This window comes from Phyllostomus discolor, chromosome 1, assembly GCF_004126475.2.
Source record: "Phyllostomus discolor isolate MPI-MPIP mPhyDis1 chromosome 1, mPhyDis1.pri.v3, whole genome shotgun sequence".
Lineage (NCBI taxonomy): Eukaryota > Metazoa > Chordata > Mammalia > Chiroptera > Phyllostomidae > Phyllostomus > Phyllostomus discolor.
Genome location: NC_040903.2, coordinates 191,247,916 through 191,275,383, shown reverse-complemented (window position 1 = coordinate 191,275,383; position 27,468 = coordinate 191,247,916). Strand labels below are relative to the sequence as shown.

At 52.6% G+C, this 27,468-nt stretch overlaps 1 protein-coding gene across 5 annotated transcripts in view; it reads left to right on the top strand.

Annotated features, from left to right (window-relative positions):
* The window catches only part of TMEM229B (transmembrane protein 229B), a 37,744-nt gene that overhangs the window by 4,012 nt on the left and 6,264 nt on the right, over positions 1–27,468 (top strand). For 2 of the 5 annotated variants that reach the window (XM_036011135.1, XM_036011131.1), the window contains exons 1-2: positions 21,034–21,295; positions 25,339–25,423. Coding sequence is in view for 1 of the 5 variants with exons in the window: in XM_028508171.2 (XP_028363972.1) it covers positions 21,169–21,288 (120 nt within the window). In the remaining 4 variants the exon portion in view is untranslated. Of the gene's footprint in view, positions 1–21,033; positions 21,296–25,338; positions 25,424–27,468 lie in introns of those variants that run through there. The other 3 variants (XM_028508172.2, XM_028508173.2, XM_028508171.2) reach the window with 2 other exon arrangements.

Sequence of the window (27,468 nt, the reverse complement as noted above, 5' to 3'; positions counted from 1 at the left end):
CTCGCTGGCTGTGGTTTGAATGAATGTCTGTGTTGGGAAATTTTCCTCTCCTGGGGTTTAAGAATATCTGGACTCAGTGGGGCAGGGGAGAGCATCGGGGGGAAATCGGGACAACTGTAACAGAACAACAGCGACAAAGAATATGTAGACTCCAGAACTGGAAGAGATCCAGGGGTTACACTGTTATCATTATGACTCAAAGAGGCACCGATAGAATGGAGGCACCTGTGTGCTTGGTTTCAGCTATACGTTTGCCTCAGACTCTGAGCTGCGGGCTGCTCCATGCTGCTGTGACTCAAGGAAAGGTGTGGTTTTCACCCCTGCCGCTCACATCCATAGATAGAACTGAGGCCGAACAAGTGATCTATCACATTTCCAGATAGAAAGCAGGCCTCGCTCCCTTCCCTGTGCGCACGTCGTCCTGCAGCTGTGGGTCCCGCTCTCCTCCACCCCAAGGCTGTCCTCAAGGCTCATTTTCATATCAGTTCCCCCTGCATAGACTTAGTGGGGTCGAGGCCACTGAGTGACACCGGCCCCCTGCTCCTGTGAAGGATGGTTCGGAAAGGCCACTTTCCACACTCCACTGACATTGGTGCTTCCACCTTTGGGGTCGGTTACAGTCTAGTGAGTAACCAAAGTCGTTACCAAGTTCAGTTTCAGAGCATCAAGCTCCCCATTATCCTTTACTCTGCTGGCTCCCCAACAGGGAGTTTGATATCTTTTCAGAGCTCTTCGCTCCCAGTGAGCCTGGTATTATAGCAGGGACAGCATTGAAATTAGGGTGCGCAGTCTACACGGGCAGGACTTGGGTCCTCAGATTGTTCCTTTTTGCTGCTCCATCCTGCAGAAGCATGGCAGCTAAAAGAGAGAGAGAGAGAGAGAGAGAGAGAGAGAGAGAGAGAGAGAGCGCGCGCTGCATGGTCAAATTCTAACTTAATATAAGAAGATCTAATACATCGGGTGCCTGATCAGAAAGCACACTTTCTGCCATTCCTTTCCATGCCAGAAGCCCTGCAGTCAGATGCATGGGCCATTTCTCACTGCTTCTGTGGGTGGACTTGAGTACCAGTGCCTCCTAGCTGATTCATTCATTCATTGTTTCCTTTCAGTTTTTAAGCGATGTCCTGTCACGTGAGTTCCTGGAATGGTTCATTTCTGTCAGAAGGGTCACTCATCCGAATCCTCGCAAGGCCTTGACACCAGCCCTGAGGAGCTAGGGATGCCTGCCAAAGAAGAGAGGGCCATGAAGGAGAGGATTCTTTTCTGGGCTTCTGAGGGGTGATTCATGCTTCAAGATAAAACGTGCTTCCTGAGGCTCCATGGTTTCCTGGCTTGCGACCCCAGCGGAGGGGCAGGCCCTGGTGCAGCGGGAAGCCCACCTTGCGGATGGTCTCTGCCCTTCTGTGGAGCGGTGGTGGGGCCCTCTGTTTAGCCCACTGCCAACCCCGACTTCTTTTTCCCTGCTGTCCTGAGCCAAACCCTGTTTCCGTCTCTAGTCCCAAGGACCCCCCTCCCTCTTATCCCCAATCAGAAGTGCCTTTCCAGCGCTAGGAATAAGGCTGCCAGGGCATTGGTCTTCCTTTCATTTACTTTCTTCAGTATGGACAAGAAATATCATCATTGCGGGGTAACTCAAGCAAGCAGCAGCTCCAGATTGTTGTTTTTTAATTGTGTTTCTGCCCGCCATGAAGAAGGAGATGACCTTCCTGCTAGGATCCGTGGAAGCCTTAACGCTTTCATACAGCCTGCATGGTTTCTAGCACATGGTGAGGGCTTATTAAATCATCAGCTGTGGTACTTGGATGTGATCTGATACCCAGATTTCTAGGTCATTGGGCAAGGATGTTGTTTGTGTGGGAGCTGATGATTGGCAAAGGCCTCTGGAATCAGGAAGTCTGCGATCCCTTCCTGACTCACTGTGCGACCTTTGACAAACCGTTTTGGCCCTTGGAGACTTAATTCCACTCGTGGAGCTGCTGCCGGCTTCAGCGCTCATAGCAATAATAACAGTAGCAGCCACCATTTATTGAATGCTTACTGTATACCTGGCACTGGGCTAAGCACTTGATACATGTTCTTCTTCTCTCATAACAATGAGATGGCTCTGTATTTATCCCTGTTTTACAGCTGGAAAAACTGAGCCTCTGGAAGTTAAAAGGGTTGCACACGTCATGCAGCTTTCAGAGGTACAAACTGGGATTTGATCTGAGGTCCGTCCGATTCCGTTGTGTTCTGTGGATTGCATGTTGGGCAGAAGGTAAAAGTGGAGGTATTGTTAGTTCAGCTATAAGAAGGAGACTTGGTATGGATTAAACACAGCCAGTTAAAAGGAGCTAGAAGTCCGGGTTCTTATTTGAGAAACATCCCAGTGAATGTTCAGGAAGAAGAGAGAGGTCAGTGTCCTGCACTGGGGAAGTAGACCAGATGGCCTGGGAGTTACTGTAAGGAGGACACACTTTCTGTTTGGCACAGGATGTATCTCATAAACCCCATTTCATTCTGGTGCTGACTTTTCCCCTCTTGCTTAACAGACTCGCTGGGTGGCATTTTTCTTTCTGTTACCTTGCTGTCACTAGTCATAGCAGCTTATCTTTGACTCCCAGTCCTCACCCTGCAACCTCGTTTCTGGGCCTCTTGCTGCCCATTATTACAGCTCAGCTGTGGAGACCAGATCGTGCCCCTGGGCCCCAGGCACACCCTGCAAAGTACAGCAGACCGCCCCATTCTCCTGAGAGAGGGTTTGTGGCCACCGATGACTCCCTTCAGAGGTGACCAGCTAGTTCATTGTGATGGTTCTCATCTCTTTCACCCTTGTTCGTTTCAGGCGAGTTAACTCTGAGGCTCTTCTACCACTTCGAGGTAATTGTGGGAGAAGAATGAAGCCTTAAGTGGCAGCCTGGAGGAGCTGACCCCCTGGAGCATTAGCACGATGGTGCCTGATGGAGCACTGTGCTAGGGGTCAGGAGACTCGGGCCCTTGCCTCAGCTCAGTGACTCTGGGCATGTCACATGAGTCCTTTAGTTTCCTTATCTGTAAAACAAGAATGTTAGAAGAGATATTCTCTAACCACTCTTCCAGCGAAAATACTGGGTGATCCAGTAGAATCTGTTTAATTTGGTCCCATCTCCAGGAATAACTCAGCTGGCCTACAGCAGTAGGAAGACAGAGCTAGGGAGGCAGAGAGGGGGTTGAAGGAGAAACCCCAGAAGAAAGAAGCCATATTGGAAGCTAAGGGACAAAGTCAGAGCTGGAGTAGGTACCCATTTGTGAAGGGGACACCGGGCCAGGAAATTCTTCCTGTGACTGTGTAAACAGGGCAGCTGAGGGGTGTACACTCTGCATTTCTTAACCCTTGGGGAGCACCCCTTGTATTTTGTCTTAAAACTTCAACTTCACAACCCCCTCCCCCAGCCACACTCCAACTGCCCCCAGGTGAAAGCAGCAGGGAGGTTGTACACTGGCGAAAGCTTCATGTTCTGCACTTGGATTTGGCAGACCCCAGGGACTGGTGCGGCCCAGGATCCGCCCAGGGCTCCAGGACTTGGGGACTTTGACCTATGCTTTCCAACTGACATGGTGTTGTGAGAGCATGCCTCTTCCCTGCTGCCTTTGCTCAGCCTGGAAGAACAAGAGCACATCATAAACTCAGTTGAGAAACTCCAGGAGTCACAGCTTTTCTGTACACAGAATGGGGCCATCTGGATTTCCTTTTGAACAAAGCTGTTTGTCCAGGGACTCATGGATTCTGCTGTCCATTGATACACTTTCTATTTTCATTTCATCATATTCGAAGTTGAGGAGTAAATGAGTTCCCGCTGAACCCAGCAAAAACTAATTTTTTTCCAGCCCCTGCCTGCCTTGCTTTTCCCCGTAGTTCCTTATTGCCCTGTACCATTTATTCCTAATGGTGGTTACTATACCAGTGGGAATAGGAGAGATGATTTCAGTTGGTACAGGGACAAACATTCCATTTTAATAACTATGTTTCTAATTAGTATAAAGAAACATGACTCATTGGGATGTGCTCATAAAGTGACTTAATTTTGTCTCCTACTGTCCCTTTATGTTTCTTGGTGAGATTAGTTCTTTCCCTGCCCTGGGATGAAAACTCAATCAGTCCCCATCCTTTTTTCTGGTCATTCTTAGGCAGTGGAAGGTCCTGTGGTCACTTTAAGTTCAATATTTAATATGTCCAGTCCTTTGTCAGTGGGTGGGGTGCGGGGACAGGAAAGGGTTCCCTTGGTCAGCGCTGCTGGCTGCCAGTTTCCAGCTCCCTGGGCCTGGCAGGTATTTAACGCCAGTTCTTTCTCTTGCAGCCGTGTTCGAGTTTCTCAGAGGCCCCCTTGCCCTGACAATTGCTAGGGTCATTCACTTCCATTGGTCTTGAAAAGAGCAAATAATCCTCCATGCTAAATCATTGTTCTTTCCTGAGTTTCTAAAATCCAGTGATTCATCTCCAGCCCAGGTTGGCCAAGGTCCTTTGGTCTGTCTGAGGGGCCCTTTTGGACAAGGGGGCCTCTCTTGCATGTGGCCCACATTAGCTCAAGGAAACAATGACACATCATTTGGCACAGCGACCTCCCAGCGCAGCCGTCTCCCTTCGCCCCTCCGACAGCAGATGGCCAGCCAGCCTGTGTCTCATGCCTGGGGTGTCTCAGGTGGCGGCCAGATGCCAGTCTACCCTGTCTGCCCAGTCGCAGGGTCACACATCAAATTTCCTGAGTGGTCCTGTGGAAGGCCCTCTTACCAGCTCAGCAGCAACAGACCTATTGTACTTGGTGCCTTAGTTAATACTCTATTTTCCTCACCCGAGGCTGTTTATTGATTTTAGAGAGAGAGGAATGGAGAAAGAGAGAGAAACATTGATTGGTTGCCTCCTGTAGATGCCCCTACTGGGAATCGAACTGAGCTTGCAACTTAGGTATGTGCCCTGACCAGGGATCAAACCTGCAAACTTTTGGTGGCAGGGGTGTCCAACCCACAGCCCACAGGCTGCATACAGCCCAGGATGGCTATGAATATGGCCCAACACAAAATTGCAAATTTATGTAAAACATTATGAGATTTTGTTTTGTTTTGCTTTCTTTAGTGTTTGTGTAGTGAATGTGTGGCCCAAGACAACTCCTCTTCCTCCAGTGTGGCACAAGGACGCCAGAAGGTTGGGCATTCCTGGTTACGGGATGGCTCTCTGACCGACCAATCCACCCAGCCAGGGCTCCGAAGTTCTTTTTAAAGTCAGAGCCCACCTCTGCCGCCAAGGTGTGTTTGACCAAAACCACCTCAGCTGGGGTCTTTCGTGCCTCTCGTAATTTCATCGCTGTTGGCAATGATTGTGCAAGCAGCAGACGAGGGGCAGTGCAGGGCAATTAGCCAACCCCGATTTCAATCTCTTCCTGCTGTTAACTGCCTGGTTTCGTCACTTCTAAGTGTAGCCATAGGTTAGCTCCCTTCAGTTGTCAGTGTCCTATGATTTACGTTTACCTCCTTGTCCCTCCTACCTCCTCAGCTCCCGAGGGCTGGAACTGGGTCTTGTATGTCTTAGTACCTCCCAGGACTGTGTACAAGGGTTTACGCATAGAAGGTGTTTAATAACCCCTGTGGGCCGCTGGTGGGAAATGCTGCTGCCCCGAGTCTGCCCTGGCCTTGACCAGCTTTTAAAAATCTCCTCCTGGAGGCTCACTGGTGAGGACTTTGCAGAGGTCTTTTCTCCATAAGTTTATCACAAAAAACGTTGGGTCCAATCTGCTGCCTTTTTTCTGTAAGAAAGCTAGTGCAGCGCTGTTAAGACTCACACTCCTCTATCTGTGGTTTCAAAATCTGAGACATGGTAAGACTGAAAGCTTTTCTGTATCTCGTGGGATGGCAAAACCTGACCTAACGTGAGGCCCCCGGTCGTCTGTTCTGCGGAGTGTGACCGCGTAGAGGTGGCTTCAGAAGTGTCCTTGTGTTGGGAGGGACTCAGCGCTGCCCCGGGCCCTGCCGTGGAACTGAGTAGTCTCTGGGATGTGCTCTACGTTACCTTCTTAAAATTGTTTTCAAAAAGAAAACAATTTATTTATTTCTAGAGAGAAGGGCAGGGAGGGAGAAAGAGAGGGACCGAAACAGCAATGTGTGGTTGTCTCTCTCATGCCCCCAACTGGGCACCTGGCCTGCAACCCAGGCATGTGCCCTGACTGGGAATGGAACGGGCGACCCTTTGGTTTGTAGGCTGGCACTCGATCCACTGAGCCACACCAGGCAGGGCTTAAACATTTTTTTCAATCCTGAATTCCAAGTGTTTGGGATAAGGGGTTGTGGTGCTGTGTGGTGTTTCTCCACAGAGGTGTTATTGGCACCAGCCGGGGAGTGGGGGGGCCAGGGCTTTGTTCTGTGAGACCCTGCCCACGTCCCAGAACCCCACCTGACCCTGTCTCATTGGCCTGGCCCTAATCCTGGCCCTGGTTCTAGTATAACTACAGGCTGCACCTTAGTTTACTGATCTGATTCTGTAAACATTGCATTACGGTATCATGTATCTTGATTACTAAGATCTTTTTCTGGCACACTTTACATTTAAATGTTGTGCCTGAAGCGAATGCCTGCGTTGCCTCGCCCTAGTCTGTCCTGGCCCTGCGGGACTCCTAAACCTGGAAGGCTTTCCCTCTCCCCAGGGCCCTGTCTCTGAGATCAGCCGGTGTGTCCTCGGGGCTCGAAGTACCGGCTGGTCCTGCTTCCCTGCAGCTTGGGTGGGGGCCCTGCTGGCCCCTTAGCTGAGTCATCTCCCCAGAGGGACTTGTAAACTGGCTCCCGGATGCACTTCCTACCTGTGGGGGATCCTGCTTCCTCTCCTCACTTCTGGGAAGTGATGCAGCTATGCATTTGAGAGTCTGTCTGCTTGTTAAATTCCCACAGCTGCTTTGATCTGATGTTTTAAAAATGTTTTAAAGACACAAATGCACCTGGGGAAATATGAAAACAACAGGAAAATGTACAACGATAGAATCTAAAGTCTTCTATTGTATTTTATTCATTTTTTGATGAGAAAATTGAGAGGCGAGGAGAGGAGTGGCGAGTGTTAGTGGAAGCGGACATCCCATTAGCACTACAAGCCAGCAGGTGGCCCTTCCCTTTCTCCCCAGGCCCCCTGCCTCCTCAGGTGGGGGGGGGGGGACACCTGAGTGAGTTAGCTGTTCTCTCTCAATTGAAGGACATAGTCTTTTTTCCCTGGGTCCCTGATTGGCAGTGATGGGCATGCCCATGGGAATTTATGCCTCATCCCCCCCGCCCCCCATTAGATAACCAGCCCCTCTCAGAGTCTGATCCCTGAGTATTTCTGGCCTGCCTTTTTAACCTATGGGAGGTCCTCTGAGATCATTTCTCTATCCCTCTGCCTGTCCACTGTTCCTCACGAGATAGCATTTTCCATAAATACATTTCCCTAAGCATCCTCTTACAAACTGTTTACTCATCTTCTCATCCATTAAGAAGACATTCCCCAGACCAAGCCTGGCACCTACTGCTTTGACTTCTTCTAAACTCATCTTCGCCTCTGGACGCTGAAACATTTATCATTTCCCTGACCCACGCAGATTGACGTGGTCTTTTACCTCTAGTCATTAAATGCTAGAAAATGCTGAGGTAGGGGATAATTTAAATTAATCATAGAAATGAAATTCCCCAAAGGTGCCCACATGAATAGTCTTCTGAAGCCCCACAGATGTACCGTATTGCCAGGATACCCATCACCCACAAGCTTCACGTACGTAATCTGTAAATGACCATGAGTGTATTCCGTGGCATCGGTCACATGAAGCCACCCCGATTCCGCTCGCTCCTGCATTTCCCTCAGCGCCACAGTTTCTCTTGCCTCTAGGTGCACGTGATGCAGAAGGGTGCCCCCCTGTTATTTAGCAAATATTTGTAATGCTTCCTAATTACCCTGAACAGAATTTCTAGATAATATGATCTACCTACTTACATAAGTTTAAAAACATCAGTGAGACACCTTAACTGTAACAGAAGAGAGAAATAGAGAACGAGTTAGTTAGGATACAGCATCACGTTTGCTCGAACATGGCTGCACGGAAGACGGAAGGGAGAAGGCAGGTGCCCGAACCTGTACATAGAGTCACTGAGGATGCAGCAGCCGCCACATGCCCACAGTCCAGGTGTGCTGTGTGGGTGACTCCAGCACCAACAGAGATGCCGCTGAGCTGGACCTGGTTGTCCGACACAGTGAACCACTCTCAGTAAAGTTCCAAAGAACATAAAGTACAGGACCCCCTCTCTTTGTACTGTAAGGCAGCGGTCCCCAACCTTTTGGGCACCAGTGGCTGGTTTTGTGGAAGACGGCTTTTCCACGGACTGGGAGTCGGGGGGTGGGGGAGGATTGGCTTCGGGATGATGCCTGCTCACCTCCTGCTGTGTGGCCTGGTTCCTAACAGGCCTGGACCCATACCAGTCTGCAGCCCAGAGGTTGGGCACCCCTGCTCTGATGCATTCCCGGACAATTCAGTCCATGTTAAAACTAGGTAAAAAAAACCCCCCTGTGTTTACTTGAAAAAGAGAGTTTGGTTCTAGAAGCAGATGATTGCAAACAGGCTTTTTGCCTCTGAATGCCCAGTGGGCCATTCCGAAGTCACGTGAGACAGTTGTGTGTGGCTGCTGTGGGGAGTCGGGGTGCTGACAGCACCCATAGCACCCCCTTCCCCCAAGGGGCTGACACAGGGGCCAGCCCGTCCCAGCAGTGGCCCCATGGAGGACCCCTGGTCTGGAACAAGGACCAGAACTAGGAACTGGGAGGCCTGTGCCTGACTATTTGTGTGACCTTAACTCCACAGGTCAGCGTCCCCTTTTTGTAAAGGGATTTAATGACACGTGTCCTGCTGGCCTTCAGGACTGTGGCTCCTTGTGCTCCCTCCACGACCTCAGGACAACTGGAGCATCCGTGTGCGCCCCACAGCATGTGGCCCATCCCCAGCCTCTCCCTCACTGCGGTTTTTCTTAGCATTGAAACGTCCTCAGGTCTCTCTTACCCCGGGAAAGAAGGAAGGCAGGCAGGGAGAAAGGACACCCTTTCAGCTCTGCTTCTCGGGCAGCTTTCTCTCTCATTTGCTTCACAAGCAAATTTCTCAAAGGTTGTGTACACACAGTCCTGGTCTCCTCCCTTTACAGTCACTCCTCCCAGTGACCTCTGTGCTGCTAAATCCCTTCCGTCCCTGTCGGCCCAGCCTCTGCAACTGACCACCACCCTACACTCTCCCGCCCCCTCTTCCCTGACAGGGTCCTTTCCTGGGTGTCCCTCTGCCTCCTGGGCCCTTCCTCAGGCCCCTTCACACCTTGTCCTCTGCCAGCCCTGGCTGTCACCCCTCCCACCTTCTCCCCAGCACGCTCCCGCTCTGTGCTGCTCCTTCCAGTGGGGTCCCAGTCCTGCCCCAGGCTGGAATCCCGGGGGCTCCCAGATGTAAGCACGTGAGACACAGCAGCTCATCGTGAGTCACCTCCAGCGTGGATCCTGTTCTCAGGGAATGACGCCACCATCGCTCGAGTCAGAAGTCAGGGTGTCAGCCTCCCTCCCCCACCCTCTCGCCCCCTCCCGGTGAATCCCTCCCCAGTGCTGTCAGTCCTGCTGTCTTCAGAGCCTTTGGAACTCACTAATGTGAGTTGCCTGCTCGTTGGCATTTGGGACTGCCACCTCTACTGACTCTTTGGGATGGGTGACAACTTTTAGAGGCCTTCCGTGCTGACCAGGCTAGGGCCCCATAGGTAATTAAGAATATATCAATATGGTTCTGAGTTATAATATAACATGGTGGTTTTAGAAACAACATTTACTTGTGTAGTGAAACCACAAGAACTTCTTTTTGATTATCTCTCATTTTTTCTCATCTTTGAAATAATTTTCTTTGGTGCCCCATGGCGGGGGGGGGGTACCCTAAGCATGTGTCTAGTGGGGCAGCTGGGCAATCCAGGAGCACCGAGAATGTCAGCCTCCCATGGCCAGGGCGTGGCTCTGTGCCTCTGGGGTCTTTGCCTGTAGCTGGTGACAGGGGACAGATACTATTATTTAATGAACATGTGGATGAATGCATGAGTAATGAGATGAACTTGAAAGGACTCAAGTAAAAAGCACTGCCAGAATGTAAGTCATTATTATTATTATTAGCCTTCTGCTGTCTGATGTTACAGTAGAAGTTCTGATATGTTATATTTCCAATGTGTTAAAAGCAGCCAGCCCACACTGTTGTGCTTCAGTTTTCATAGCCAGCCTACTTGTCTGCCCATGAACAATGCATATAAGGATTTCTGAATTAATAAGTAAATGAATTTGTACAACATGATGGCTTGCTCCATTCCCTTTAGCCCACAGTGAGGCCGCTTAAAGAGACTCTTATCTGGCTGATAGTCATTTAAAGTGACCACAGCCAGCTGTGGCAGACAGTGAACCTAGGGAGGGAAGCTGTGCCTGTGTGTGAGGTGTGGAAAGGGGGTTATGTGTGGTAGTGGTGGTGTGGGGAATGGGGCATCTACCCTCAAAGCCTGCGTGAGATCTCAGAAAGGAGGAACGTGGCCTGAAGCCCAGGGTGAGGCAGTATGAGCCATGTTAGGCACAGAATTGGAGGGGGGAATGAAATGCCTTGTAAAACCCAGAAGGCTTAATAAATACAGCTTGCCTCATTATTCTGGGCTTGTGGACAAAATAGGTGTCAAAACATTTCTAGAAATGTTAACTATATAGGAGAATATACCCAAAAGGTTCATCAGTCTCGTCCTCTGGTATTCATAGGGGGGCCCCTTAGGAGCTTGCTGATCTTGGGAGAGGAAGGCGAAAATCGACGAAGAAGTGAGAAAAGAGGAGGGCCAGCCTGAGAGGGGACATGTGTCCCCGGGTGGAGCAGGAAGTCTGAGTCCAGTGCAGACACATGACGACCAGTGTCCTCCCCAGATTCGCCCCCTGCGTCTGCTCCACCCTCACCCCACCCCGGTCTCCTGGAAGGCCCTTTTGTTGTTTCCCACCCCCCCAAATGTTTTATTTGGACATTAATTTCAAACTTACAGAAAAGTTGCCAGAATAGTATGAAACACCATATGCTCTTTATCCAGATTCACTCTTTTTAACATTTTGCCTCGTTCTCTTTATCATTTATGTTTCTTCCCCCCCCCCCCCCCCCCCCATTTCAGAGTAACTTGCCTCCATCATGGCCCATTAACTAAATGTTTCAGCCTGGGTTTCCTAACAATAAGGACATTGTTTTAAATAACCTTCAACAGACCGAGCGAGCTAGGACTCTTTATCTAGTCTGCTGGTCGTGTGTCGGGTCTGCCAGTGGACCAGCGAGTCCTGTATGGCGTTTTTCCTCTCGGCACAGGGTCCGGTCTGGGGCCCCGGCTGCACGTGGGTGAAACGTCTCTTCGGTCTCCTTTTGTCTCAAACAGTTCCTCGGGCTTCCCGAGTCTGTCAGGACACCGGCGTTGTTGAAGAATGTAGTCTCCTTCTTCTCCCTTAAAAAAAAAAAGAGATTGTTCTCTTTGGATTTGTCTGATGTTGCCCCATGGTTAGACTCGGAGCTACACATTCCCGGCCGGGATACGCAGGGGCTATGTACGTGTTTTCAGGGTGTCACCTCCAGAGGCCCCGGGCGCCCCTCTGCCCCGCGTGTGTGTGGTTCGGTCGCTCGGCCGAGGTGGCGCCCAGTGACCTCACTGTGTCCTTACTGTTTTCCTTTGCTACCGACACAGAGTCTGTGGGGAGATGCCTTAAGACCCTGTAGATCTCCAGCTCTTCATCCATATTTCACCTCTGGATTTAGCAGCCTTCCCCTCTGGGTCTGCAGGTATTTCTGGATCCCACACAAGGTGTGGGAGGGCGCAGCTGTCTGGGACCCTGGAGGCCACGGAGGCCTCGCCCATGTGCTGCGATGGGCCCGGCCCTGTTGAATAATCGCTTCCACAATAGTTTTCCTCTTCCTACTCCCACCAGGAACAGAAGCTCTATTTGTCATTCACTCAACTGACATCTGAGAATGTTCTTGCAAAAGGTTCTCAGCTTTATTTGGGCAGAGAGGGCTGGAAAGCTGGCGCCCTCTTGGTGTCAGTGTCGGTGTCGATGTGTCGCTAAGGAGCCGCCATGGCACTGGGAGCACGAGACTGGGGCTCGCTCACAGGGAAGGGGCGTAAATGTTATCAGTGCTGTGACCCCGTAGGGCAGCTCGGCCAGAGCAGTCCCATGACCCTGGAGAAGTAGGTGCCCTTTGGAGACTGGGGGAGGAGGGTTCGGGTGGGTTAGGCAGGGTGATCTTTGAGTGGGCCTGAAGGGCAGGCACGCGTGGGGAAACAGAGGGGAGACAGGGCCTTCCAGGAGGGGAACTGTGTGTGCAGAGACCCAGAGAGGGGCTCGGGGACAGTGCGAAATGAGGGCCAGCCTGGCCAGGGCTGAGGGCTGTTGTGGGGTGAGAATCTACCCCCTTTTGCTTTGCAAAATAACTACTTTGCCACCAAATCCTATTGAGCACCTACCTCAGGCCAGACGTTAGGAAAAAAAAAAACTTTTCCAATTTTAAAAGTAATGTATGCTCAGCATAGGGGGTTTAGGAAAATAGAAATATGTAAAGAAAAATGTTAATGAAGCATGCTGTTTTCGCTCCAGAGATAACCAGTTAACGGTGGTGTGCTTCCTCCATTTCTAAGGTCTTTAATGGTTTTCTGCTAACAGCCTGGTTTTGTTTCATGGATTTAGTAGCCCCTCTTGCCTCACAGAGGATATGAATCGTACTTTTAAAAACGCTTCATTCTGCTGACTTCGTTAATTTTGTCCTCCAGCTAGAACTTCTGTTCGTAGCCTTGGTGCTTCTTCCGTGGCTTGGTTTCTGTCAGGTGTTTGGCGAGTCTGGGCTGTGTGCTCCTCTCTCATGTTTGGGGTTTCCCAGTCACCTCTCTGTGAGCGTGACTCCGTGCTCCACAGCCAGGCACCACTGGTTGTGGCCGGATGGTAGGACGTGCCTGCTGGGGACTGGCAGGAGCTGGTCTAGGTGTCCCCTTGCCTCGCCACCCCCGTGTCCGGGGCACAAATATGGCTGAAGAGGTGGGCAGGGGCCCACTTGCCCGGCTGGCCTAAATCCACTCAGGGCTTCTCCTGGGCTCCAATCTGCTGGCTCCAAGTTTGGGGCCCCCAGAGCTGCTCCTCTGAGTGTGGAATTCCCAGCTGCACTGCTTGGGTTCAAATCCCAGTCCTGGCACTTACTTAGCACTGTGCCTGGGGGGAAGCTGGGTAACTCAGGGTTTTATTAGAAAAGTGGGGGTAATAATAGTCTCTGTCTCAAAGGATTTAAATGAGATAATATACGCCAGAGTTCTTAGAACCATGTCCAATGTTTATCTGTGCTGTAAAAGTGTCTACCGTCATTATTGTTATTGTCATCGTGATTTTATTTTGGGGGGTTGTGCTTTCTCCATGTTGATTCCCATCTGCCTTCCATTTTCAGGGAATCCACACAATTCCTTCTTGCTTTATAGGACTGTAATGGATTTATTCTTCGTAGAAAATGCCTTCCTGTCATTCTCTAGGGCCTTGGGGGGGGGCAGGCCTATGGCCCTGGCCTGCCATCTAGAAACCATCGTGCACTTCCTTCAAGTTCTTTTTCTCTGACTGTGTACACATGTGTCGTTGTTCCCTGTAACACGTGCATCAGGGCACCGAGCGCGTCGGCAAGCCCGAGAGCCCAGCCCAGTGCTGGCCTCGCCTCTGGGCCTGAGTTCCCCGCTGCTGATGCTGGCCTGCCCGGGCCTGGGAGGGGATGAGCTCTTCTAGGCCCTGCTCAGGCTGTTTGAGGCTGTCCTAATGAATGGATTGGGTCCTCTGTTTCCTTTGTCAAAAGGAATGTTAATTATTTTCAGCACTCTAATTACGTGGCTAATGAGAAACTGAGTGAGATAACATTCCCTTTAATTACTCTTGCCTAAGTGCTATTTGAAGCCATATTTTGAGCATGTTTCGAGGCTCAATACTTCAGAGCTACAGGGAGCTGTCCAGGCAGAGGCCGAGCGAGGAGCCAGGGTGTCCGGGCTGAGGCTCACGGGGCCAGGGCCTGGCTGCAGTCAGTGCCCAGCCCAGCGCGTGCTGACCTTCTCTCCGTGCCATTACTTAAGGGAAAGGGACCGTTGGATTGGGTCAGGTGCAGATCAGACAGCGTCCGCCAGAACAACGCTCCTTCCTCAGTCTTTGACCCAGTGCACTTGCCCTTCAGGCTTCTCTTGGCCAGGCCCCCTCACTCTTTGAGGACCTTATTTTGCCTTTTTCCCCCATTCGACACTTGGATATTGAGTCTCTACTGTATGTCAAGTGGTATCCAGGACATGGGTGCAAAGATAAGGAACTCATGGTACGGATAGCTTTCTGAGATGAAATTGTGATCGTGCCCCTCCCCTCTTCGCCCAGGAGAAAGGCTGCATGTCTGTGTTCTGACCCCTACCGCCTTCCCAGGCTGGCCTGCGCTAGGGCCCAGCTGTGGCTCTGATGCGATGTGTTTCATTACCTGGGCCTTCACGGGCAGACCCTTGGAAGGCGGTGCTCCCACGCCCCTGGGTGGACTTGAGCCTAGAAGGGGAGGCTCACATGAGACTGTGTGCCGTGAGAACCTCTTGCCAACTGTAGGCGTCCCGTTACCATGGGTAAATTAAGTCTCTGAGTCCCATCCACATGTCCGTGTCTGTCACGAGGGTGTAGGGAGGGAGAGTGGTGGCCCTCCTGTTAACCTCTTCAGGCTTCTCTTGCCCCCTGAGCAAACAGGAGTTGCTGTCTGCCTCGTAGACTTATGCAGGTGGCTGCGGAGATGGTCCGTGTGAAAGCTGCCTGGCACGTGGCCTGCGCCCAGCACACTGTGGAGTTTTGAACGCTCCCAGCAGCACCTCTAGACTGAGTTACAGCCAGAGACCCAGAGGCTGGCCGCATTCCCCGGCAGCCAGGGCACTCTCCTGGGCCCTTGGGTGTAAGCCGCTCTTTAGACAGTGCACAGTGACTTTGGTGGGACAAGGGTTAACCCTCCCTCCAGCTCACAGCGGCAGCCCTGGTTACCGTGGCCTGAGCCCGAGGAAGAGGCAGGGCAGGGGTGTCTGTTCAGAAGATAAGGGTTTCCAAGAATAAGGAAGCTCGGCTCAGCTTTAGGTCTGTGTGTTTGGCAGCCTTCTGGTCACCCTTGGTCAGCTCTGGAGCAGTGCGGTCCAGGAGAACCTTCTGCTGGGATGGGCATGTTCTAGATCTGCTCTGTGACAGGTAGCAGACACCAGCCACATGTGGCTACTGAGCACTCGAATGTGGCTAGTGCGACCGAGGAACGGAATTTTTCATGTTACTCGCTTTTAGTTCATTAAAATTTAAATGGCCACATGTAGCTAGTGGCTATCAAATTGGATAGTACTGTTCTGAAGTTTGTAGAAAAACAAACTATTTGTGCACTACCTATTCTCGCCTCGTGCCTGGTCTCTAGGCTACTAGTTTCCACATATCCTGTTTGCAGAAGACAGCTGAGGTGGGCTAGGTAGGTTGTTGGCCAGTCAGGTGAGTCATCCTCTACCAGGGGAGGGGACAGGACAGTAGTCAGAAGGGAGGGCCTCCGACGCTGTAGCCGCCTTGCTGAGACCGCCCTGCCGGGCCCGGCCTCCGACCCATCTGATTCTCGTTCCGCACTTCACACTGCCTGCAAGGGGCAGCTTTCACAGCAGCAGAAGTGGCAGGTGGCGCTCCGATATGTGATCCTTGTGCCAATTAGGTACGTTCCAGAGGCGGGGGAGTCGCTTGTGTTAGTTAAGGTTTTCTTTTTTTTTAAATCCTCACCCAAAGATATGTTTATTGATTTTAGAGGGAGGTGTCGGGGCAGGGGAGTGGGGAGAGGGAGAGAGAAAGAGAGAAAGACAGAGAAACATAGATTGGCTGCTGCCTGTATGCACCCCAACTGGGGAGATTGAACCCACAACCTTTTGGTGCACGGGACGATGCTCCGACCAACCGAGCCACCCAGCCAGGGCAAGATTTTCCTGATCGCAAGTGACAGAAAGCCCAAGAAACTAGCTGGAATAAAAGGGAATCTTTCATTGTTAGAGGGAAATGCCCAGGCCAGAGAGGGCCAGGTGAAGTTACTTAAATTCCTTTGATCAGAAGCAGATGGAAATTACAGGCTATCCTTCACACTTCTCATGTTCCCTTCATGTGTGAATAAACTCAGAGCCAAACAATAGCCCAGGATGAGGACCCACAGTTCCCAGCCCCTGCCTGCTGGGGGAATCTTTGTTGGCTGGCCTGTTCACTTGGCAACTGGGGCTTTTTGCTGGCCCAGCTGGCATTGCAGGGACCACCAGAAGACTTTCGCAATTAGGGGTGGGACATGTCTGACCCCTTCTACCCCTTCTACCTACTCCAGCTCCTCTGGCCCTGCTGTTTCTCAAACCTGTGTAGCTTGCTCCTACCTCAGGGTCTTTCTACTGACTGCTCCCTCTGCCTGGAATGCTTTTTCCAAAGCTCTTTGCATGGCCTTTTCGCATCTTTCGGATTTCTATGCCCAAATGCTACCTCCTTACAGAAGTGTAAGACTCACGCTCTGACATCCAGTTTTTTTTCCGTCCTCTGTCCGTTCTTGTCCCTTCCCTGTGGCCCAGCATCAGAAACCACAGTGTGCATTGGCTGGTGTGCCTGTTGTGTGTCCCCGCCAGCCTGTGTCTTGTTCACACCGAGTAGGGTGCCTGACCTTCGGTGGTACTCAGTACACATTTGTTGACTACTGGAATACAATACCTTGAATAAACAAACCAGCCTCCACAGGACTTCTTGGACTAGGTCTGCTGGTTGTTTAGAAACCTCTGGGGGGACTTGGCTATAGAAAGCTGGGAAAAGTCAGGCTGTGGGTGTCACTCTGTCGGGGCAGTCCTGGCTTGTGCCCCACTGGGGGAGGCCACAGAGGGGCAGGCTCCCTGTTGCTCCGAAGAATGGTGTGCTGGGGTATCCTGGAGGACACCCTGTGGCAATGATAGGGAGAACCCAGATACATGCATGTCTGGTCACTTTGTCGGTGAGGCTATGAGACAACTGTCCGTCCCTCTCCTGCTGGCAGGAGGAGTCTCGTTGGTCTCATGTGACTTGGATTCTCGGGGCCTTCAGCTGCCGCCTGATGGGATCGGCATAGGGGATTATTGATGAAGGGGAGGTGAGGCAGCTCTTTACAGTAACACATGCCTCGCTCTGGGACGGCGGCCAGGCAGCTAATTAGAGAGCCCAGCAGCTGTCCAGCCTTTCAGCCAGGCAGCAGGCGGCAGTTTCCCGGTGCCAGGAGGTGGGATGGGAGGGAACAGAGAGGGGCGTGGGGCCAGAGACCACCCTCCCAAGGTGTAGGGGCTGGGCTGTCACGGTGTGTGCCAAGGGGGCACTGGGGGGCATGTAAAGTAGGGTGGGCTGGATGGGAAGAGGAAGAGAGGGGAGGAGGGTGGCAGGAGAAGGTGGCCTCCAGGAGAGACAGAAGGCTGGTGACGAGATGGTCAGCAGACAGGAAAGCCCAGGTTCCAAGCGCTGAGCGAGGGGCACGGGGTAGAAAGGCACAGTCAGGCGAAGCTCATCCCCTTCCTGCCCAGGTTCCCTATGCTGGCCACGTCCCCAGGGCCTGGGTCGCCTTGCTGCCCAGGGGGAGCAGATGAGACTCAGCCTTTCCCCTGGAGGGATTTGGAATTCCAGCTGCCTCTGTAGCCGAGCGTGGTCACTCCTTGGTTTGGGAAGCTGCCAATCCGCTTGTGCACGGGGCTGGTCTTACTACAGGACCAGTAAAAGCTTCTGTTCTGGGTCACCTGGGAATCACTCGGGGTGGGGGTGGCACTTTGGGTACCCGGAGGACTCCCCAGTGGACATTTGGGGCATCTTATTTTTCCTTTGTGGGTGCCTGGGGTGAAGGACATTCAGGGAGAGTTAAGAAGAGGAGAGTGACAGAGAGAAAGAGAGGGAGCTTTGCCTGCTGCTTCCTGGCTCCCAGTCTTAGGTTCTGGGCCACGGAGGTGAGGGCAGGGGTGGGGGCAGATTTGGTTTTTAGGTTCTGGTCAGAGAAGCAGCGATTCAGCCCTGCAAGCCCAGCTTACCCTAAATAGTTATAGGGGAGGGGAGTGAATGGTGCAGAAGGAATTTCCTGCCAGCAGCTGCTGATTAAACCTCTCTGGGAGATGAATGCTGCTTGCATGAAAACTGGACGTGCCTTCTGAGAGTGCCAGCACATTGTAGACATAACAGAATAGGCATTGTTGTTCTCTGACCTGAACCCGACCTTGGCCCTGGGCCCACACAGGAGCCTGCCGCGTCTCTGGGGATGCCCAGGAAGCCGTGATCCTGCCCCGGCTTCCTTGTGTGATGTGTCTTCTGGGTTGTCTGGACCCAAGGCTCCCACCTCGACCTGGACTCTTTGCCCCTCTCAGTCCAGGCAGCGGCTCTTGGAGGTGGGAGAAAGGAGAGTGACCACTCTTTGTTCCCTCATCTGCAGAGACAGCCCTGACTGTGGTAAAACACTGTTTATGGCGTTTGTGGAGGAAGCCCTTCCGTGGAGGAAGCCTGCAGAGGAGAGAAGATCTCCAGCCATCACTGTGTTTGGTTAATGTCACTGGCTGGTGCAATCACCCCCAAGTTTACCTGGACCCTGCTCTTCCTTGCTTGTCTATCCATCCAACAGAAGTCCCACAGTCTCAACAAATTCATTATGTGGAGGGGAAACAGACACATAATAAGTTTCAACACAAGGGTGTTTGTTCAAAGGCCTGTGGGAACACTGGCGATGGAATGACTGGGGACTATGGGAGGTGGCGTCATGTCAAAGGAATGAGGAGGGAGCAGGGTCTTGGAGGAGTGGGTGTGGGCTGCGGAGGAGGGCAGGGAGAGAGGGCTTGGGACCACGGTGGTCTTTGCTCCTTCAAGCTCCTAGCAGCCCCTGCATGTTGACAGGAACTGTCAGGACAGTTCTATGGACAGACTCGGCTGTGTGTTCACAAGCAAGCAGCTTACAGGGTGGACCAAGTAGATTACATGTAATGAAGTGTGTATGTGCAGACATGTGCCTGAAGGACGAGATCTGGATGGGAAGCAGTGTGAAGGCATGCTGGTGGGGACAGAGGCGACCCCGGAGCCCGGAGCCTGAGGACCAGGGTTTGCATCGCATGTGCAGATTTGGCCTGAAGTCTGATATCTTGAGACTCAGTGTTTTCATCTCTAAAATGGGAGTGAGGGTTGATATTTCCTGCCCCCCCCCCCCCCGCAGGAGTCCTGACAGAATCGTGGAGGTGATGTATTACTCAAAAAGGTCTAACTTCTATGCACGTGTTAGTCGTTATCAGGGCTCCTCACACATTCATATACTCTTAAAACTTCTGGCTCAGGCTGTGCAGTCCGCAGAGGAGCCTAATGCCCTGTGCACACTGGGACCTACCCTCAGGGGTAGGGTGTGTCAGAGGGGCTGGGTCCCCTGCTATACCATCACCTCCCAGTGCAGCCCTGCCAGCTCCCTGGGGAAGAGCCTGCAGACCAGGGAGCAGGAGGTGTGCAGCGAGAGGCTGGCTGGGAAGGGAGCCTGTTCTCACTGCTGTGGCTTCATCTGCTGGGGTGGTACCTCGGCCAGCAACGGGCTCCCTGGGCTGCCTGCAGCAACCATAAGGCTGTGCTGCCAGGATGTGGGCTTTGGTTTCTGTTTCAGTTTTGCTTTGGACTTGGGCTATTGATGTGCCCCGCTTAGAGCCCAGGGAAGGGGAGGAGCTCGTGCCCGTGGGTGGATTGAGCTCTCTGGGCCACAGGGTCGTACTGGCGCTGGGGCTGTGGAACATACCCCATTAAAACCTTTTCTCGAGGTGATAGGTACGTGCCTTGGTGACCCCCACCCACCATCAGGCAGGCAGGGAGACAGACGGGAGAAAGATGGAGCAGTGGGGCAGGGTTGGAGGCTTCTGTTTGTGGAGGAGCTGGGGAGGTACAGGGGTGAGGCAGAGCACAGGAGCCCGGGCCCTTGGTGCCTTCTGCCACAGGGGTGCACACTGTACCAGCCCTCCAGCACACACACACACACACACACACACACACACGGTGGTTTTGGGTCCCCAGCCCCAGCTCTTCACTTCTCAGCTGCCCTGCTGCTTTGCAGGTTGTCAGCTTATAGAGCAAAGGCTAGAGTCACCCCTGCTCCGAGAGCATGGGATAGGGGAGGAACAAAGGTGACTGTGGATGTCAGCACAGGGTGGTCCCTCTGTGCTCCACCCTGTCTGGCCATCCATGGCAGTGGGGGGATGGTGCCAAGTACCACCGCCAGTCACATCCTCTTCTCAGCTTCTGAGTGGCATCCTTCCATGGGGCCGTGCTAGACCTGTCCTTGGGCTTGTGCGGTGGTGCTGCATTCAAGGGGCTTTCAGAGAAGCTTTGGCACCTTCATATAGAAATGAAACATGTGGCACTCTCTATTAAATGGTCAAGTCTTGGGGATTTGTTAAAAATGTGTACGTGGCAAGGGACATCAGATTGACGGCAGCTTGTAGTCAGTTACTGATGTTAATAGGAAGAGCCTCGACATCAAAATGATAAAACAACAGGAGGAAATAAGTATCAGGGTGGTGGGATTGTGGGTGGAGGGTTTTAGCACATGTCGTTGGTGCGCTTGTTTTTCTGTGTTGCTGTTCTTATCTTCCCGGATGCCGAAACAAATGGCCCATGTTGCCTGTCTCCCGTGAGGCTCCTGACCGCCCTTGAGAACAGATGTACCCACCACAGGGTGAAAGTGAGAGTGTAATTTGAAGCCAAGTGAGACTGGAGCTGGACTTTAAAACTATATCCCTTCTGAGATTATGACTGAGCACACACTCTCTCATGGCGAAAGAAGCCCTAAGTCCTGGCCCTACATGTGACTGGGGAGGGATCCCAGGCCCTCATCACTGGACCTACCAGACCTGAGCAAACAGAACAGCCTGAGGGAGGCGGCAGGTTCCAGGGGAGGGGTCAGGTGGCCTGGGCAGGATGAGTGTCTGGTGCTGAGCCTGGAGCCGGGGCCTTGTGGTATTTGCCTTGGGGCTGCTTCTCTGGCTGGCCTACTGGCTCAGAGCTGGGGACCATTTAAGCTAAAGAATGCCTCCTTTTTCCCCAGGGACACATGGAAGCCATCCGCCCACTAGCCGAAGATCAGCCGAGCCCTGGGACTAATGGTTACCCACACTGCTGAGAATGGCACCGTCGCCCAGCCAGGCACCAGGACAGAGGACAACCCAGGACACTCCTGGAGAGTGATCCTGATGTCTGTTCTGAGCTGCGCAGTCAAGGGTGTGATAAGTGAGTACGTTACAGGCACCCTGGGGATGGCCAGCCCTGCCTGCCTTGGCAGTGTGGGTCAGGTCCGGAAGTCCCAGTTCTGAGCCTGCTTGCCATCCGAGGGCCTGCCAGAGCTGGCATCCGCTTCTGTCCAGTGACCCCCGCTTCTGGAATTATGCACTAAGAAATAGTCCCAGAGAAGACTAGGGCAGGGATAGGAGGGGAGCATCTAGCAGTCTCAGGCCATGTCCTTCACTGGAGCTGTTTTAGAGCCATTTGGCCTCTAAGAACTGGGCCAGACCCAGATAGCCGACGTGTGTGATGTGACACCCAGCACACAGGAGATAGCATCTTCCCCAGTCTCCTTCTTGTCGGTACGCTCACGGGTGCTTTGGGCCTTGGGCTCTACTTGCAGTAGGAACTGCTGCTCACCTGGGACTTCGGCTTGGTCCAGATGCCAGGAGCAGTTTCTATGACAACCCTGGGCAAGGCATCCAGGGGAAGGGGAGGGATTTGTGGCACCTGAGCTGCCATAAAACTGGCCACTAGGGGGTCTGCTGTTTTTGTGTCTCTATTAGCTGTGTCTTCTCTTCAGTCCAGATAAACCCCATGTGGAGTGCAAGGCCCCCAGCCGTGGAATATCGCCTGTCCTCAGTGGCCTTTCTTTGCAGCCTGGGCCTCTGGCTTTTCCTGGATGATGCTATAAAAAATGACAATTGGCTGCATTTCCAAGCCCCAGAGGCTTGTTTGCGTGAAGGCTGTTCCGTCTATGGGACCAGACACCAGCAGGTGGAGCGTTCTCCTGGAAGGCAGGGCCGGGAGAGCAAGTGCTCTGCACTCCAGACTGGACAGGCTCTTAGGGGCAGCTGGGCTGCTCCATGGGAGTTCGGAGCCTTAGATTCCTCAGACAACTTTGCAGGAAGAGAATAATGAGGTATTTCTCAGTGTTAGGTAGAGCTTGACTCTACTGCCGGTGGAGAGCTTAAAACTCAGGGCTAGAACCTATTTTCACTGAGCCCAGGCTTGCAAAATCAGTTTGTGATAGGAGGGTCTTTCAGGAAGTTTGTTGTTGTGTTGAGTTGCAGCCGGGGTGGCGTGAGCACGCTTGGACGGCAGGAGTGGCGTGGGCATAGGTAGATGGCCGCAAAGCCCCCTGTGGGAACACGGAGGCTCAGTCCGGAGAACTCTTCCCCACATACCACACAACTCCCCAGAGCAGTCTACACCGTCCACCTCAACACTGTCGTGCCCTCTGTGAGGTAATCCCACTTCCAGCCTCATTTATTAATAAGTAGCCCCAGAGAAGAAACGGGCTGCATTCTTTCGTTACAGGCACAAAAAAGACGCTTCTGGTGGTATCAGTGTAACTGTGGAAATGGGAAACAACCGTTTTCCCTTTGGTGGCCCCCTTCACCAAGTAAATTATAGTTTTCTACTTGTGGAATGTTACACGGCCATTATAGGGATGAGCACATAGGAGATACATCAGCTTGGAAACAGGGCTGTGACATAGTCAGTGACAGTGTCAAGTTACAGGATAAGCACAGTGTGGTAAGTCGTCAAACGCACACAGGAGAAGAGACTGTGCAGTGGGAATGGCCATGCGTGGATTTTCTTCTGAAACTACATTTAACCCGAATGAATACACAACACACCACGAATGGTGACTTTCTCTGCCAGATGGGATGATGGGGGGACTCTGCTTTCTAAGTCATTCCTTTCTGTACTGTTTAAGTTTCAGCTGTGAGCACGTTACCTTTGTAATCAGAAAAAAAACAATATAGTTTAAAACACTAGAATTGAAGTTTTTAAAAAAGGCTGTATATCCCAAGGAAGAGGAGAACAGAAAGGCGGAGCTGGCTAGCTGTCTGTGCCCGCCCTCATTGGAGTCGACGGGCCTGTGCCAGTTGGGACCCATTCGTTCATTCATTCATTCATTCACTCCACAGGCGTTAGCGGGCCTTCCCGCCAGGCACAGGTTACCTGGCAGTGAACGGGACAGAGCCCCTGCCCTCGTGGAGCTTTCATTCTAATTGGCAGACACAGTGAGCAAGCAGCAAAGTGTCAGGATGCGGGAGCGCCATGAAGAAAATAAGGTGGGATGATGTGAGTGGCAGGAGGCTGTTTGGAGTGGAGGTCAGAGGTCTCGGAGGGGTGGTCATTGAGCTGAAACCTGAGTGACAACAGTGAGGCAGCCGTGTGAGGTCTGGGAAGGCCTTGCAGGCAACACACAGGATGCCCAGCCTACAGGCCTCCTCCCCAGGGTGCCCTTTGTTGCTTGAGCCCCGGGGAGCCTGTGCCAGGGCTGACTTCATGTTCCAGGCGCAGCTGGGATTTGCTTAGTGCCTGAGACCCTCTAAAGTCCTCCCCTGCCCACTCGACTATGTGGATTGGTTGGTCCAGGCACAGGGTTTCTCTGGGCAGCCTGCACAGTGGCCGCAGCCCTCGGCTGGCAGGGCTGGGCCATTGGAGATTTCCCGCAGCCTTGGGGTGGGCTGGCTGTCAGGGAGGCTCTAGGTAACGTGTGTCCTCGTGAGGGGTCTTTGAATGGCATGTGCCTTGAGGTCCTGTGAAGGTCAGCTTTTGACCATGGGGGACCTTCACATGGATCCTGCCAGACCTTGGCCTCAGAACAGAGCTTGGTCTCTCAGAACAGGCTGAAAGCCTTTGGTAGCTCTGATGCCCAGTTCTGAGCTTCCCTGAAAATCTACCTAGAAGCTCATGTCCTCCCTGTTTCCTATTGTCTCTCCATGGACTGTCCCAGGCTTCCAGAAGCAGAAACCCAGGAAATGGTAGTGCCCCCAGAGGAGCTGAGGCAGTACAGTATGCTGGTTGGAAGTGAAGGCTCTGGAGCTGGGTTCGAATCCCACCTCTGCCTTCTATATCTGTAAGAACTTAGGCTGCTTATTTAGGCTTTCTCTGCCTCAATTTCACCATCTGTAAAAGGGGCGTGAAGATTATTTGAGTTAATACATGGAAAGTGCTGAGAAGCGTGACTGATTATTAAGATTATTGTTATTTGGGAGGTGGAGGGAGGACCATCCCAGGGGGCTTTCCCAGGGGATGCCCACAGCAAGAGAGGGTGGAGCTCTGGCATCGGGGCCAGCCAATGACCACAGGTATTTCCCCCTCTTTGCTTCCCTTCTGGCTCTGAAGCAGACTCACATTTTGCTCCCTACCCTCAACTTGATGACCACAGGGGAAGCTCAGGATGGTTTCAGCCCTTGCGTCTTGCACTCAGATGCAAAGGTAGCTCACTGATTCCACTCACCTCCAGCACGGGGTCTGCCAGGGGACTGGGCTCACCGTCCCTCAAGCTGTGTCCCCACTGCCTTGCCCTCAGGGCTGTGCATCTCCCCAGAGCATAGAACAGAAGTGATGTTGGTACCTGGGGATGTGGAGTGAAATTTGGGAAGTAAATGGGGTGAAAGAGGAAGGCCAGCCTGGCCACACGGAGGGGAAGCCCAGTTTTCTAGCAGGATGCGCTTCTGGACAAAATTTCCAGAGTCATTGTGTTGTGGCACCTCCGCTTCCTGGAACAAGATGGGAGTTTTTGGCAAAACCAAAGACAATCATCTCATCTAGGTCTGCTTCCAGCCTGCCTTGCAGTTTTACCACATTCTCTTTGCTCCTCTCAGCTGCTTTCTGTGCTTTCTGCCACCCCAAGGAATAGCTCAGCAGGCCCTTTGCTGGAACTCCGCACTCCAAGGAGAGCAAGCAGTAGGTGAGATACTCCTAGGCCCCTGGCTCTGAAAGCCAGCCCCCTCCCCTCTAAATCACCTGTGCCTCGGAGGGGCGGGGCCCTGCCCTGATAAGCCTTCTTTAGTTCCGGCCCCTTGCTGGAACTCTGTGTTCTTGGGGACCTTTGATCAACAAGTATGAGGAGTTTCATCAACACTTGGACTGGAGTGTTCTTCCGCCAGATCTCTCTTGTGAAACTCTCTACTGCTCTCCTGCCTTCAGTCTTTCCCACACTCTCCTCCTCTTTACTCCACCCTAAATTTTCTTTCCTGGGCTGTCCCATTTCTCAGTCACGGTCCTGAAGACGGTGTGTTTGTCACCAGGAGAAAGAGGCCGACACCCCCCGTGCTGCTGGTTCTTCCTGATGCTGGCTGTGCCCGGGCTGTGACCCCAGGGCTGAGCAAGGAGGTAATGGAAGGGTCCCGGGCAAAGGGCTCAGGTGGGGCGAGTCCAAGGCAGGAATAGGTGTCTGTTGGGTCTAGCCAAGGGTGGGTGAACTCAAGGTATGAGCACAGCTCCTGTGGATACTAGACATGGGTTTGGGGAGTGGCTTCTGAAAACCCACCCAAGCCAGTGCCTGCCCCACCAAGAGTGTCTGTCCCACCACAGTGTGAGCTGCCATCCCAGCTGACGACACTGTCTCAAATCCCTGTTCCCTGTCTGCACCCCCATCTCCTGGCCCCAGCTAGGATTTTCAGGGTACCCCTGTCGTCTTGCATGGACCAGACATGTCCTCCCAGCACAACACCTCAGACACAGTCTGACCTTGCCTAGGTATGCTTCCCCTCCCGTTCTTCCGGTTGTGGAAGATTCCAAAAACGGAATCCTTTGCCCCCGGCACCCCTGCTCTCCTACCCCCACCCTCTCTTCTGTTTAGCGGCTTACCTTCCCTGTGACAGCCATCTCTGTAATCTTGCTTCTGCTCGTAGGGTTTAGGAGTCCGGCTCTTCCAAGTCACCTGCTCTGGGAGTGGCTGGAGCCTCTGACTTGTTACCCACTTGGAAACCATTCTTGGCTGTTTCAAAAGATGAGACCAAGAGGCAATGACAGCAGGGCTTTAAAAATCAGCATCAGGGTGGGGGATGACCCGAGTGGTGAATGTAGCCGTGCCGGGCGGCTGGATGGGAAGCCCCCTCCCAGGACCTTGTGGGATGGAGGAGCCAGGGGTTCTGAGTGCAGGCCAGGTGGACAGCCCGAAGTTCAGACGGGACTGAGTGGGCGGCAGGCAGAGTGGTCTGTCTGGGTTTCAGGACAAAATGAGGGTATGAGAAACTGCGCCAGGAATGCCGGCCCTTTCATTTCGCCCTTCTTTTCCAGTCCGGCCTTCAGAGGACTGGTGCCGAGACCCCCCGCCTCTCGGCCACCTGGAAGCTGGGAGCTCACACTGACTCTTCCTTGGGCTGTGCACACAGTTATTGTTTCCACAGGTGCTTTGGCTGCCAGGTTGGTGCTGTGGGTGGAGGTAAGGACCTGACCTGCTTGGCAAAGAAGTCTGCCCAGCTGCTAGTGTAGGCAGGGGCCAAATGACCCTGCCTCCAGTAGGAGCACTCCAGGAGGAGCAGGTGACACTCCAGGAGGCGCAGGTGACCGGGAAGCCTGGCTGAGTGCCAGCCGTGATAGCCGCCCTCTCTGGAGCCTTGGCTGTATTCTCAGTAGGGTGTGTCTGTTAGCCAATTCCTCACAAGGACCCTCAAGGATGCTGAGTTACTCTATCTTCACTTTACCTGTAGGGAAACTGAGGCAGAGAGGCCAAGTGAGATGCCCTAGACCCTGCAGGTGTAGGGTCTCAGCCAGGATGCAAACCCAGGCAGTTAGGATCAGGTTTCCTGAGGCTCGTTTGCCCGGCAAACTTATTGAGCATCTTCTGTATACAAGGCACAAGGATGACTAATACGTATTCATTTAATACTTTTTCAAGGTAAAATTTATTTTTAGAAAAGTTATGCATACTTGTTAGAAAAGTACAAAGAAGGAAATAAGTCACTTATGTTACCATCCAGAGATGATCGTGGCTAAATTTTTTATATACTTACATGTATGTATGCCTTTGCCAAATCAAAATCATATTAAATATTCAGTCCTGAGTCCTGCTCTTTTCTCTTAACATTGTGTTAAACAAGCATTCATTAGGTGGCTGCAGTACTGGCCTTCAGACGGATTATGGAGAAGCTGAATGTGAAATGTTGCCACAGGAGTGAGCTGGTTGTCGCTGTGGACACGCAGCGTAGTGGGCGGCTCTGGAGGTGGAGGTGCCCAGGAACGTCCTCACGGAAGAGGAGCTGGATCTTGAAGGATTATGGGTTCATGGGCTGTGGTGGGGTGGGGAGTAGAGGTAGCAGTTGGAAGGGCACCCCAGTTAGCAAAACAGCGATGTAAAGATCCAGAGGACAGGATCCAAGGCAGAAGGGGGGTCACGAATGGCTCGGGCAGCCATCCCTAGGGGTTTGAGTCTA